This window comes from Priapulus caudatus, unplaced genomic scaffold (assembly GCF_000485595.1).
Source record: "Priapulus caudatus unplaced genomic scaffold, Priapulus_caudatus-5.0.1 Scaffold2002, whole genome shotgun sequence".
Lineage (NCBI taxonomy): Eukaryota > Metazoa > Priapulida > Priapulimorpha > Priapulimorphida > Priapulidae > Priapulus > Priapulus caudatus.
This window is the reverse complement of record NW_014579063.1, coordinates 18,136-33,412: the sequence shown is the minus strand read 5'-3', so window position 1 is coordinate 33,412 and position 15,277 is coordinate 18,136. Positions and strand designations below refer to the sequence as shown.

Sequence of the window (15,277 nt, the reverse complement as noted above, 5' to 3'; positions counted from 1 at the left end):
GGAGATTGCTTTTGATTTCACCTAGCCAAATATAGACACATTTCTAGTAGGCTAACTAAATATCTAATTTCGCAACTTACAATAACATTAATCAACATTAATCAACAGTCATTACATATTATGTTAAATCATTGAATTTATGATAAATAGTACCATATTATTACTATGTTGAAACGCTGTAAATTATTTCACCTGTGACTTCTATTGTTTCAGTCATCTTCCATTTCTGTGTAAATATACTGTAAATATTAGAATATAACTATAAGCATGATTTTGTGTAACATGGTAGTCATATATATTTTGTATTATGTGATAAATGTTATTTGTTTAATTGTTTGTATTGCTTGCCCCCATCTGTATCAACTTTCTGTAAACAGGTCTGCGGACTTAGTAAAGTTTAAATTGATGTAAAATTTTCAAATAAATAAATAAATAATAAATAGTCAAAATATTGGGTAATCTGGAGGGCGGCTTAGCCGTAGTCGGCTAATCGATTCAGTAGTTTAGGCTATAGGTGCTGTTCGATAGTTCATAGTAATAAGTTCCCTATGAAGGTGACTCAAGAATCTACATTGCACCCAGATATAATGTTTATAGGTAATTATGCTAAGGAATAGGAGCCTAAATGTTGGAGTAATGACATTATTTGACTAACCTTATGAACTCTGACTAATGCAGTTAGTTTTACTCATATTGCAGAAAATAGAGTTGACATGGAAGTGCTGGCTTCAATAAATGAAGTTGACCTTAAAGAGATGGGTGTGGTAGCATTTGGGGATAGGCGTCGGATTACACTGGCTGTGAAGTCTCTCCAGTCAAGCCAAGATGCTACAGCACCATCTACTAGTTCTGGGCTTAACAGTGATCCTACTGTGACATACTTGACACTACTAGATTCGGAAAACTACATGGTGGGTGCATCGCATTGTAGTTTATTATTTATATTAAAAAATTAGTTGTACTGCTTGAATGAATCTAGGAAACCTTTATAATATGTATACTTCTGGTATTAGAACGTACTAAAACAGTAAAAGTATTTTGAATAATAGTGTAGGCCCTAAACACTGTTGTTGTACTCAGTTTAGTTAGTTGTAAACATGACAACAGCTGCGTCAAACTGTCTTGAGCGAAATAATTAGCAATTCTACTACTTTTTTTCAGTTTGAAAAAGATAAATCATTGGACAGTGATGATACATCATCCATAGTTATTGCTCCAAACCAAAGCCCTGTGACAGTGAGAACGTCGTCACCTATACCCAAACAGGTACATTTTGTGTTAGGTCAATACATGGTGCTCACCACCCTAACTCATCAGCTTAAACTTAGCAATGATTAAGTGTTGATACAATCAAAGTGCTTTGAAATTTCAAAATGTACAGGTGTTGGCTATTTAAAGTTTGAGTATTTAAGTATTGTTTGAACTTCTCTTGCAGAGTCAGCGTTCAAGTCGGGGTTCAAGTCGGGGTTCAACTTCAAGTGTAGGAACTGTTATAGAAGTAGGTTCTGAAAGCTTACTGTCCAGGAATTTCTTTACAATGAATGCAACTTATGGTTCTTTTATTGCAGCAGTATAATGAACATTTCAGGTGTGCACATACTGCCTACACTTAAAATGTTTTAGCTGTGCATGAGCATATATTATTATAATTGCAGTTTGATGTTCGAGACGTATTAGTAGCATCCGCTGATCATTCAGACATTCCGGAACGACTGGATAATGCGGCAGAGGCAAATGAGCCTGTTTCTGAGGGTGACAGGAAGGCAGTGGTTCGGCAAGTAGTGCGGCAATTGGTGCAGAAATGTGGCCATCTGTAAGTATTGGATACATGTATTATGTTTTATCTCAAAATCAAATGGGTTTTCATTACATATACATGCACCAATAACCATTCATTTTTTCTGTTGGTGCAAATCCTTTATTGTACTTCTAGTTACCCTTCATCAGAACAGAAAGAAGCTTTGGCAGCAGCTGTAGTAAAGGCATTTCCTGCATTGGCAGCCAAAGTACCAGGCGATGCTATTGGTTTGGAACATGTAAATATCAGATAAATATATATAATGGACGCTTCCAAGTGCAGCGTCAGAGCTAGTATATAGATGAAAACCACTGTGTGAAATTTATGCGTGGTCATTTTAACCGTATCATAAAAATAACAAAACTAAGTATTTTTTTTACAAATTTTTTGTTGGAAAACTTCCTGGCATTGGTTACCATTTAGAGAAATGTGCACTGACCGGGCACATAGACACTTCATACAATAATATATAGCGTACATCCAAAAATTATCTTGCCATCAATAAGACGGCAGAATCCGTTAAATTAAAGCATAGACAAGTAAATAAAAATAAATTCAGCTGAAATTACAGCACAGTTTTTCAATATTATAATTTATTCCTATATTTTAGGCACACTGGTATCATAAAGGGAAGGGGTTTATTGAATATCGGTTACCGCAGAGATCTAGTCTTCCACCAGATTCTGAAGAAAAGGTGAATAAAACATAGAATTTTGGAATGATGTATTATAATCCAGTCTTCGAAATTAACGGTGGTCCGATGGCCCGAGGCCAGTAAAAAATTGGTCGGGCCAGTGAAATTAACCAGAACACAAGTCCGACTGGCTTGTAGAATTTTCCTAGGCAAATTTGTGAATATTTATCAAAATATACGATGCGTTCGACGTTGACATGTTTTCAACACTGGGGGCTTCCATTTTGTGATCATGTCACTTTTTTGGTTGTCTCTTTAATATATACCACAGCATTATAAAGTGTTTCATTTTTCACCATTTGCCTTTTGGGCCAGTGAAAAGGGGTTCGGGCCAGTAAAAGACTATTGCACTGGCCCGAATGGCTTGTGATTTTCAAGTCTTAATTTCACTGAATGATAACCTCTAATAGAATACATATTTTGCCTGTTGTCTGATTCAGTGAAATTGCCAGTTTACATGTATGTATTTTTTATGTTGCAGGTTGAGTGTATGAAATACACTGTATCCACAAGAGAAAATATCAGCAAAATCCGAAATCTTTTCAAGGAAACCCACGAGTACAGGAGACTCTATATCGCAGACACCTCTCCCACAGTCACGCAGATTCTCGACCAGTATCCCAGAATCAGAGACATGCCAGATTTGGTGATTATTTTACAATTATATTTATGTAATTATTTATGATTGATGTTTTCAAAAGTTATCTGACATCAGCTGGACACATGAATATAGATGATTTTGAAACTTTGTACACTTTCTTTTCATAACACCTAGTTTATTTCGTTCTAGTGTCAATACTTACCTGCTGACTTGTTTATTTATGCAGATAAATTTGGAGTACGACATGCTGTATCCAGGAACTGGGGACGAGTTTATTAGAAATTGGCATCCAAACTTCACACATAAAGTTTTAATGGTTGCAAAAGCTCAGAACTCTGCTCAACTTAATCTTATGCTATCTGGGCATAAGAATGGAGATGGTGAGTACTATATCACTTTTTTTGTTTTCCTGTCTGTATAACACTTCGTTAAAAATCGATGATTTTAACTTGAACCTTAAAAATGAACCATTTCTTACTATGTACATTTTCAGATGACTTGTGTGCTCTTCTTACAATGGCATTTTTGATGCCATTCAATTCATTCCGAAAAAAATCATCAAAAGGATATTGTGCGCTCAACAAAACTGATGCTCTGTCCTTTCTCATTCAGAATTGGCCGGTAAGATATTAGCAGTAATTTATTATGCTTCAAAATACGTGGCATGGTGAACTTATTATCGGTTTAATAATGTTACAAATATAAAATATTTGGATATTTGTAGGTTGGCACAGACATCACTACAATCACAGCAACAAAAGATTGCCGGTATAGCCAGCCACATCTTATTTCCATTGGACCTGCTCACAGTCCTCAGCAGTATTTTATAGTGTTGGATTCTGCCACCATACCTGGTGGTACTTCAATTGTGGAAGCATTTGATAGATTGTTTAAATCGTTTTTTGTGTTTAATGTTCATTTTCCTCCAGCCTTGGCAAATTACTACTCGGCCATATCTCTCATCTACAAGAGGACTAAATTTTCAGATTTAGGGCCTGCTGCATGTCAAATTTGGAGTCAAATTTCAAAGCAGTAATTGCATTCTTGGCGTCAAAATTAAGTACTATCAAACACAATCCATATTATAATACTCTTATCCCAATCAAAAATCCCGATGCTAGTAGAATAAATATCGATCCAATTGAATTTTTGTTGTCAACAAAATTTTAAAAGCAGCTGAGCAGCTCTATTTTCTTTTAAGCGGCTTAGAAAACTTGTTATTCGAAAACGAGAATGAGAAAAAGTAGGAAGCTAAATGCAACAGTATAATGTTTAAGAAATCGGTTGAAAATAGGTTCTACGTATACGACATTATTAGGTTTATGGATACCTAACTGTGGCAGATGGGATTTTTTTAGTGATGAGTAGTATGAAATATGAGGCGTGATTTAAATAGAAAAAGATTCTCTGTATAGAAACGTAGAATTTTCCGTGCGTGCGTGATATTCTGATGTTTGTTGCATGCGTGATGCGCTATGTTTGCTAAACTTCTTTGTGCATATTATTACTTGACTTCGCATTAAGTATGTGATATACTTGAATAGGCGCATTCTCTCAAATGAGATCCATATCTTTTTGTGCATACTTTCCCCACGTTTCGTGTTGATAAATATTATACTTGTTAATTGTTACTTGTTATTCGGTAAGAGTCACAGGATTTATAGTTTTGATATCACTTACTTTTAATGCCAAAAAGTGAGCATTTTTTTCGTATTTTCGTAGTACGTGACATACAGACTATATTACTAGTTTAATTGCGCCATTGTGTTGAGGTAAATGAAACTTCTTTCTTTCTAGTATATACAAAAACCTGTTTCCTAACTGATACATTTTACACATTTATTGATTTCACGATTATTATATATGTTTAAAAAAACTTTTCTATAATTTACCCACGCAGTGCGACGTCAACGGTACCTAACAATTTCATTTACCTGTTGACCGATAGGAAAAGAGCCGTTCAGATGAATAAAAATTAGTTAATGACATGTTGCCGTTATACAATATTAATATTTATATATAAACATCGCCATACAATCCAACACGCAGAATAGCATAATTAAATGTCATCTTTCGGAAAGCGGCAGTTACTGGTGCTGGTCTGTCGTAATTGCAATAGTTGCTATGCTGTTAGAATTTTTAATAAGATTTAATACAGAATTAACAAGTGTCCATGACTTTATCATTTTATGTTAAAGTTTGTGTTAGGGTGAACAGTTTTTTTAGTAATATGTGTACATTGCATTTATTTGCTATTGGCATGTTTCATTATTGAAGCTGTTATATCAAAGTATTTGTGAACAGTTTGAAAATTATTATTTTGGTTTTGATGGGAGCAGATGCATTGCTTATTAGTGTTTGTGAAGTTATTTCAATAATATGTGTACATTGCTATTGGCATTTTTAATTATTAAACCTTCTATAATCATATTGTTTGTGACAGAGTGCTATTGTCTAATTTTTAAGACGTCTTTGTGAACCTATTTTAATAAAATGTGCAAATTTAGTAATTAATTGTTAAGGTTTTTGTTTATAGTGAATTCAATCTATAAAGAGTTAAAATTCAATCTTTACAGAGTTAAAATTCAATCTATAAAGAGTTGATAGTCAATCTAGGAAGAGTCATTTATTCACTCTTTGAAAGAGTTGATATTTTAAATCTTTTGAAAGAGTGAATTTCAATCGGTAAGGATTAGTCCCTAACTTGAATCTTGTAAAGATCTAAATTTCAATCCGAAAGATTGAATAGTCAATCTTTAACATTTAGAGAGTATAAGCTGCGTCGTTCAGCTCCAAAGCAACACAGAGCCAGCTTGGCTCAGTCAGGGAAGATCGCACCCTCCCACTGCTCTCTAGCTGCTGGCCCGCCCTGCTAGGTAACCATGTAGGGTGTAGCGCAGCTCGGTCACAAGTCTACGCAAGGATACACAACGCAGGACGATGATCACGCCGCTTGCTGCCCCCTTCCTGACGCAAGGATACACAGCGCGGAGCCAGCTCGGCTCAGTCAGGGAAGCTCGCACCCTCACTGCTCGCGCAAGCACGCACGTGTAAGTTCACACGCACGCGTGCACGCAAGTGTACGTGCACCCGCACGCACGCAGCACGCACGTGTACGTGCACTACATAAACAGTGCTTTCTATCAGAACATGTGGTCATTCATCTGTAAATATCAAGCAGCACGCTTTGCTTCTGCCAACCACAACACATAACAAATACACGTGACCTGATCTATGACGTCACGTGAAACATCGCTATTAGGCCTGCGCGATGGGTGTGCATATGTTGCTAGTGAATTAGAACCGCTAAAATTCGAGACTGTTCGCTGCAGCAATTGATCCGTGCGCCGGCCTTTCGATTTGGCGCACGGATCAATAGCTCCAGCGCGTGATACTTTCGTAGGACGTTCTCGCGGTCGCTGTTGGCCACTGCGCGCAAGATTCGCGCTTAGCGGGCAGTATCAACACCTCTCAGGCGACGCTTCTCTGGTATCCGGTCTCTCATCTGGATAGCATTCTCTTCTGCAGGACCATCATTTTCGACTGGATCTCCATTAGGGAATTCAGCTTCATCAGGACACTAATCTGAAAGTCTGCTGATGAGCATATCCTTTGAACTTGTATTGTAGACTGAATTATTAGAAACAATTGCATGCATACCAAACAAAATGAAATTTACAGTGTTGCTACTTTGAGGTAACAATCACGTAAGACACTACGACATACCCAAATTATATCTTGCATATAAATTATATTAGATCCTTCCACCAGTTTTAAATTGAACAGCGTTAACAGGGCACTTATAACAAGAACATAAACCGTTTACATTAATCACATCGTAAATGATGAGCTTACTATCATTTTGTGTTTTGTTTAACTGTTTTGCCTTTCTGGCACTCTCTTGGCTACAAACAGGAGTTTGCCCACGGCTGTTAGACGGAATGCAGAGTGGTGTTGTAGCAGCTACAAGAGAAACTAGGAAAACAAGAATTGAAATATCAGTTCATAAACGAAAATGATATAATATTGAAGTGTATCATTTACAAGAAAATATTGTAATCGTTTGCATCCAAGGTACTGATGTAAATTTGAAAAAATACAGTATAATTTATATATTTGCAAATACATCCTTATGCATTGACCCACGGGTGCCTATGCTATCAGTTGGTAGGTTTGGGGTCTTCCCAGCTATGGATTTCCATGGATGCATAATTACTTATCCGCACTAACTACACATACTACACCTTTTTTATAATGTGTGGCATGGCTTAGCAGTGTAGTCTTGGGTGCAGCACAAAATCAAGTGTGTAACATATTTCTACATTTACCTGTTTACATTTGAAATAACAGGAACCAAGTGAAGCAAAAGAGCCTGAATAGCTTCTCTTTCTGGGTGGCGTTATCAGTGATGGTTTCCTGCTTGTCTAACCTGCATGGTACAGCATGTTCCATCCTGCTTGTTTCTGCCTGCCTCTTCCTGCCTGCTGCCTGCTATGCTTCCTTTGATATACATGCGTGATTGTTATTATTATTCTTTTGGATTAGTGTCGATTATGTTCCTCGCGTTGATCGTGTGTGCGCCGCTCATTGACGTTCGGTGTCGGGAGTATAATGCCACCCGACGTACGATATCAAGCGATACAAGATCGCTGATATCCCTGATCACTGCCCAAATGATACGATGCACGCGATGGCTCGTGATCGTGAAAATGTTCTAGTACCTTGCGGTGTGTATCGCGGAAAGCCTTGTGCGGGGTACGTGAGAGAATGCGACGAGTAACGATTGGTATCACAATATATGCGAACACGTACTTTATCCATTCCCTTGGATGATCCCCGTTAATTGTGTAATGTCGCAGTAACCGTTCCGGTCATTACCACCGGTCTAATATTCGATCACTGGATTGCGACTTCGACTGAACCGCCACGTGGTGCGAACGAGGAAGCCATAGATTCGACAAAATGAGATGAATTACTTTCTGCATCGGCATACACGTTTAATCAAAGAAGAAACATCAGACTAATACACTTACATCAGTGCGCGGATCGGCTCTATAATATAGTTAGACTCGTAACACCATAGAAAGTGACACAGTAAGGAGCCGGCCTAAGGCACGGCCGAGATGAGTACATCACACACAGAGAGAAGAGAGGGAGAGATAGAAAGAGGGAGAGATAGAAAGAGAAAGATAGAGAGAGAGAGGGAGGGAGAGAGAGAGAGAGAGAGAGGGGGGGGGAGGGAGAGAATGGCGATAGAACCCGCAATCTCTTTATATCTTTATATACGACTTGGCTCAGTTACTCCTGATTGGTCAAACGGTGGATTGAGATTGCATTACTGTACAATTGGTTAAAAGCGCATGGTATTACAAAACAAAGTTGCAAGTACACAATTTTACCCTGTGGTTTTACTGTACTTTCCACAACTTTATCATCGGCACCAATTTCCAATAAGGCATTAAGCCGCTGCATGTCCTCCAGCTTGAGCTGCCTTTGAGTTACGCTTTGCCGTTTGCTCACTCTTTCCGTCCGCTCCAGAGAACTGGGTGAGCACAGATTGATCCAAGAAAAAACGTGATAGACAGCAGTGCATTTCAACTTCCTCAAAGGTGATGCAGTTCCTGAAAAATAAGCCATAGCAGAATTATATATTTATATATATATATATAGTGTTGTCAATCGGTTGTAATTTCGTAATCGATCATCGGTTGGACCCAAGTAACCGATGATCGGTTACAATCGATTACTCGGGGTGTTGAATGCCTGCGTGTGCGCAACGTCGTGCGCATGTACGTGTGTGCATGTAACCTGTTTACTGTTTGTTTTGCACTGTTTACTACTGTGTGTATAATACATGTATGTTAATAAAGGATCACTTGTATAGTAGCGATGATATCTCTGATTCTCATCACTTTTCCAAGTTTTCTTGTTCAAGTTTGAAATTTATTTTTTTTTCCGATGAAATCGATTATTGATTTTGATGACCAAGCGCTTGGTTCGAGCCACTGTTCAACCGATGATCGAGTATAATCAATGATCGTGACATCACTATATATATATATATATTATATATGTATATATATAGAGAGATAATTTTATATATATTTGTTTCAGATTAGCTCCATTGCCCTCCAAGAAATGGTAATAACTAATTAATATATTGAAAATGTGTATTGATATTAATCTCGCAGCCTGGTCAAGCTTGTTTCGCATTATCTGTTGATTTGAAATATACTTATACAAAGAAGATACATTAGGGCAACTGATTACTGATTCTGATAATAATAAAAAAACATACCATACGAGCTAGGTTGTCTCAACGTAGTCCGATTCATCAAAATGATCTCGACATGCACGCGTGTACTTGAAGGTCTCAGAGTAGTTCTTTTCGGTGCAAATCCAGGCGCAAATACACTTTCCTACCGATCAATATGGCGGCACCCGACTCCGAACCTCCTTCCCGCGCCCGCCTCTACTGTCTGTACGGGGCGCATTGTATACAGCTGTTAACCCCTCCCCCCTCCCCCCGCACACATCATATCTCGCGATCTATATGAGATACGTTTCTAGAATTTTGCATGCATAATGATACATGTCTTAGAAATAATCACTGTGAGTTTCAAGTTAATTGACCCACGATTAACCTAATTAATTAGCTGTTAATGACGCGCGGTCAAGCCCATAGGCTATTATACGCATGTCTCGCGAAGGAGTCGAGTTATAATTCCAGAATTCTACATGCATAATGATACATGTCTTCGAAATAATCACTGTGAGTTTCAAGTTAATTGACCCACGATTAACCTAATTAATTAGCTGTTAATGACGCACGGTCAAGCCCATAAGCTATTATACGCATGTCTCGCGAAGGAGTCTAGTTATAATTCCAGAATTCTACATGCATAATGATACATGTCTTAGCTATAATCACTGTGAGTTTCGTGTTAATTGACCCACAATCAACCTAATTAATTAGCAATTATGCACGCACGGTCAAGCCCATAGACGTATACAGGCCTGTAGTACGGGTTTAGCCGGTAGAAAAGTGTATTTACCTATCATATCTCGCGATCTATGATATATAAATGATTAACATGTAAATACTAAGTTACAACGGTAGCAAACTATATTACGTAATTGGCAAACTCCTATACTATAAACATACAACATTATACAAAATCACATTTCTTAATTTTTAACGAATCATAGATGATAGTTATGAAAACTGTATATTACCGTATGTGCTGTCGGCAGAGGGGCAGAAGCGTGGCCGCATCCCTGGTGGCAACGGGCGCCAGGAACGTTTAATACCCACTGTTCCTGACGGACCCTCCCGCGGTTAGCCTTTCTTCTCCCGAATTGGGACTCGTCGATCTCCATGGTGTGTCCTGCAAAGGAAAGCATCATGGTAATTATCTAATAGTTAATAATATAATAATGCTATGATAGAGTAAGCACACAGATATAACATATATATATATATATATATATATATATATTATATATGACTATAGCACCACTTAAGCAAGAATAAACCACTGAAACATGCATGACAATTATTTAATCTCTATCATTAGGTGTGCAGCCTCCCTCTGGCACATAATATAATTGTCATGTTCGAAGAATGTAACACTTAGCTAAAAAGACTTATGAAAGTTATGAAGCTTAGTGAAATTATGTATACATGTGATAATATGTATGACAGTATGTATAGTGACGTATGATATAGTGATGTACAGTAACATTCAATTACCGGTCACATATTTATCACTGCAATAGCAGCATCAATGTCAATACGTATATATGGTCTTACCTGGCCCCCCGATCTCAATGGGGTGAAGAGCAAAGTATTGCTGGCAGACCTCCCGTATAAAGTTTTTCCAGTCTACGATAGTGCTGTAAGACTTTATTTCTAGCTCATGGGCTCTTCGATCCTGGCTAAGTATGTCGCTTACCCAGAAGTACATGAGTGAGACAATTTGCCACAGATGCAAATGGCTCCCTGAAAATGCAAAAAACGTTTTAGAATTTACACAGCGATAGAGTGTGATTACACCTTTAACGAAGCCATATTATTTCAAACTGGAAACACATACGTGAAAAAAAAGATCCTGTCCGGATATTTTTCACCCGGCGGCAGTTATTGACTTGTCATCTCCAAGTCACGCCTTCCTTGCATCTCATCTGCCACTCCACCATCTGCTGGCCATTTCATGCAACATTACTGCATTGCATGGTGGTTGCCAGCAGTCCATTTCCTCGCAGAAATGCGATTGTGCTGGGCACGTCCGAACAGTCAATATTTAACTGCCTCCATGTCTTTCCTGTGGAATTGCAATTAAACTTATAAGCCAATGCATGATTCCCCATCTATTCCTATTCCTCGTATACACACTAAACGTCTATGTGGCACCAAGTGTAGCATGACTGATTATAGCCTCGAGTTAAGCGTCTATACGGGGCCTTAACACGAGTTTCCTAAGGTAAGGCCCGGTATAGACGCTTAACTCGAGTTAGCGAATAGTACATAACTCCATGATAGGCGCCAACACTAGTACGATGTACGTACACACGCACGCACGCACGCGTACTTGCACACGCACGCACACACTCATGCACGCACGTGTACGTGCACACGCACACACGCACACATACACACACGTGTACCTACACACGAACACACGCACGTACGCACGTACGCACGCACGCACACGTGTACCTGCACACGCACGCACGCACGCACGCAGGAACGTGTACCTGCGCGCGCACGCACGCACGCACGTGTACGTACACACGCACGCACGAGATATGCGTATAATAGCCTATGGTTATTACAGCGCGTGCATAATTGCTAATTAATTAGGTTAATCGTGGGTCAATTAACACGAAACTCACAGTGATTATAGCTAAGACATGTATCATTATGCATGTAGAATTCTAGAAACGTAACTCGTACAGTTTGCGAGATATGATAGGTAAATACACTTTCCTACCGGTTAAACCCGTACTACAGGCCTGTATAAGCCTATCGGCTTGACCGTGCGTGCATATTTGCTAATTAATTAGGTTAATCGTAGGTCAATTAACTTGAAACTTACAGTGATTATAGCTAAGACATGTATATGTTAATGACGCGCGGTCAAGCCCATAGGCTATTATACGCATGTCTCGCGAAGGAGTCGAGTTATAATTCCAGAATTCTACATGCATAATGATATACATGTCTTAGCTATAATCACTGTGAGTTTCGTGTTAATTGACCCACGATTAACCTAATTAATTAGCAATTGTGCACGCGCGGTAATACCCATAGGCTATTATACGCATGTCTCGCGAAGGAGTCGAGTTATAATTCCAGAATTCTACATGCATAATGAGCTAATTAATTAGGTTAATTGTAGGTCAATTAACTTTGATACATGTCTTAGAAGTAATCACTGTGAGTTTCATCATATCTCGCGATCTATATGAGATACGTTTCTATAATTCTACATGCATAAGTGTATTTACCTGGGTTTAGCTGGTAGGAAAAAACCTTTACTACAGGCCGGTATAAGCCTTTCGACTTAGCTGTTATTCACGCGCGGTCAATCAATTAGGTTAATCGTGGGTCAATTAACTTGAAATAAAAAAATCGTATTAATAACATATATCTGTCCATTAAACTGCGTTGTTTAATATATTAACAATTCGCTGCTCAAGAAATGAATTGCCATCAACTAATACTACTACTACTACTACTACTGCCTCTTCTACTACTTACTCTTCTTCTTCGGCGGTAACCAAATAGCAAATATATAAGAAATAATAAAATTATGATTCAAACTATTTCATGAAGCTGAAAGAACATTTATTCTCACTAATTAATAGTAATACAGCCTTTTATGTGATATTCTTAGCTTCCGTACGCTTATGGCATATTATTTAACTAGTAATTAATATAATGTGATTTGCTTACGTATAAAGGTATTATAATATACTCACTCTTGCATGCCGCACATGGCGTCCCACAAGTTGGGCAGCGGGCTCGAACGCCCCCAATCGCCATCCCCAACTTCCACTTTCGGTAAAACACATTTTTAATGTGTTTTTTCAGCTTTTTCCCTGTAAATAATTCAAAATAAACAATTACCCCTTCAGCCGTATTGCCCAGCACACACACACACATGCACACACACGCACACACACTTCTCTTATATCGTCTCCATAAAAAATCTTGTTTAGCGCTAGTTTTTTTGATAAAGATTTACTTATGCATATGTAAATTCGTTATGAAAACCTAGAAATGGGCAAAGAGGGGTCCGCAGGCGTCCGGGGGACCGGATCTGATAAATTTTTCATTCTAGACATCAAAATTACTGCTCAGATGCTTTCAGAATGCACCATTTTTAAATCTCGGGGAAGTCTCTCCCCTTCCCTTAAGTGGCCTTCGGCAGCTTTTTAAAACACCAGAAAAAGTAAGCAGGAAAAAGTGCCCTTTATTTCTTCCTGGACACCCCATTTTCAAAAATCCTGGATCCGCCCCTGATATAGTAGCTACTATTCTGCGGATATCGGGACACGGCTAATCTAGAACCCTGACATGGTGGCAATTTTTTTAGATCTACGACATAATATAAAACACGATTTATGTAAGAAAAAAATACAGCTCAACAAACTAATTACTAACCGTGCAATTCAGGATCCACATCTTTTTTTAATTCCTCGTAAAGCATCGATGGGGTCACTTCCAAACCATCAGCCAGCATAGCTCTAAAGCGCTTTTCAAAAAGTTCTCGATAAATCGTAAAGGCCATTGAAGTATGTATCGAAATGCTTCACTTCGAAGAGGCAAGCGGCTTTAATAGCGGTATCTTATTGTGAATGCGACATTGACAGTCAGACAGCGGCATTTCTCTTATAAGTTCACCGCGAACCAATTGGGGCCGTGCGGCAAATCTTGGATTCGATTGTCACAGACGCCGTCTTTTTTTCGCTGCCTGCGGTGCTCGCTTTGAAGTCTGTCTGAAATGCACTATATATAATGAGTGTATAGGCTTACTTAGCGATCACATGCGATTTGTGACTCACCATGAATGGACCGTGGCCGAACTTGAGAGGTATATCTTAATTATATTATTTTCTTAATTCCTTACTTATTCACGCCTTATTACTTCTTCATGCCTTATACTGATATTTATTATCCATTGGTGATGAAATATTGAGTAAAATGATTACAAATCAAACGTTGGAGAGATTTGTAATATGTGTTTCTATGTTTATCTATGCTGTAGCTAGTTAGTGCTGTATAATATTATGTTTAGATGTGGGCGCGTTTTGCGCGTGTGTATGCGTGAGTGCGTACATGTGCGTGCATGTGTGCGTGCGTGCATGTGCACGTACACGTGCGTGCATGAGAATGTGCGTGCGTGCGCGTGTGCGCACGTACACGTTCGTGCGTTCGTACGTGCGTGCGTGCGTGCGTGCGTGTGCATGTACACGTTCGTGCGTGCGTGCGCGCGTAGGCAGGTACACGTTCGTGCGTGCGTGCATGCGTGTGCACGTACACGTGCGTGCATGCGTGCGTGTGCATGTACACGTGCGTGGGCGCAAATACACTTTCCTACCGATCAATATGGCGGCACCCGACTCCGAACCTCCTGCCCGCGCCCGCCTCTACTGTCTCTACGGGGCGCATTGTATACAGCTGTTAACCCCCCCTCCCCCCTCCCCCCGCACACATCATATCTCGCGATCTATATGAGATACGTTTCTAGAATTTTGCATGCATAATGACACATGTCTTAGTAATAATCACTGTGAGTTTCAAGTTAATTGACCCACAATTAACCTAATTAATTAGCAATTATGCACGCGCGCTAATGCCCATAGGCTATTATACGCATATCTCGTGAAGAAGTTGAGTTGTGATTCTAGAATTCTACATTCCTAATGAGACATGTCTTAGCTATAATCACTGTAAAATTTTTTTGCAGAATGCAGCGTAAAGCAGTAAGCTGTTTCTCGCTGTTTCTATCTGAGCTGTTGTTTCCTTCCTGTTGAGTTCCTTCCTTTGCTCCGTGTAAACGCGGCTATTGTGTTATAAATAATTTTTTTTAAACAATTTTATGACCTTGCCTATAACTTTTTTCTCACTCAATGATATAAACACACTTCAAATTCATACTAAATATGCTTTGCGAAC

At 38.9% G+C, this 15,277-nt stretch overlaps 1 protein-coding gene across 4 annotated transcripts; it reads left to right on the top strand.

Annotated features, from left to right (window-relative positions):
• The first annotated feature begins 560 nt into the window (after positions 1-560).
• Positions 561-5,603, top strand: LOC106818060. Of its 4 annotated transcripts, XM_014822780.1 has the most exons (10): positions 561-911; positions 1,162-1,266; positions 1,436-1,498; positions 1,656-1,813; positions 1,934-2,036; positions 2,409-2,492; positions 2,974-3,138; positions 3,320-3,473; positions 3,587-3,714; positions 3,818-5,603. In XM_014822780.1, exons 1-10 carry the CDS (start codon positions 714-716, stop codon positions 4,127-4,129), a joined length of 1,470 nt encoding a protein of 489 aa, XP_014678266.1. In that variant the 5' UTR covers positions 561-713; the 3' UTR covers positions 4,130-5,603. The 4 variants fall into 4 exon arrangements, with proteins under 4 accessions (XP_014678266.1, XP_014678267.1, XP_014678269.1 ...); XM_014822781.1 differs by lacking the exon at positions 2,409-2,492; XM_014822783.1 differs by lacking the exon at positions 3,587-3,714 and having other exon boundaries at positions 3,818-3,963.
• Positions 5,604-15,277: the final 9,674 nt, after the last annotated feature.

Bases quoted from the DNA above. Each gene is read 5' to 3' on its own strand.
- LOC106818060 (XM_014822780.1), top strand. From the start codon at position 714: ATGGAAGTGCTGGCTTCAATAAATGAAGTTGACCTTAAAGAGATGGGT. The intron at 912-1,161 runs GTGGGTGCATCG...ACTTTTTTTCAG, and splicing joins TAGATTCGGAAAACTACATG to TTTGAAAAAGATAAATCATT. The intron at 1,814-1,933 runs GTAAGTATTGGA...TTGTACTTCTAG, and splicing joins GTGCAGAAATGTGGCCATCT to TTACCCTTCATCAGAACAGA.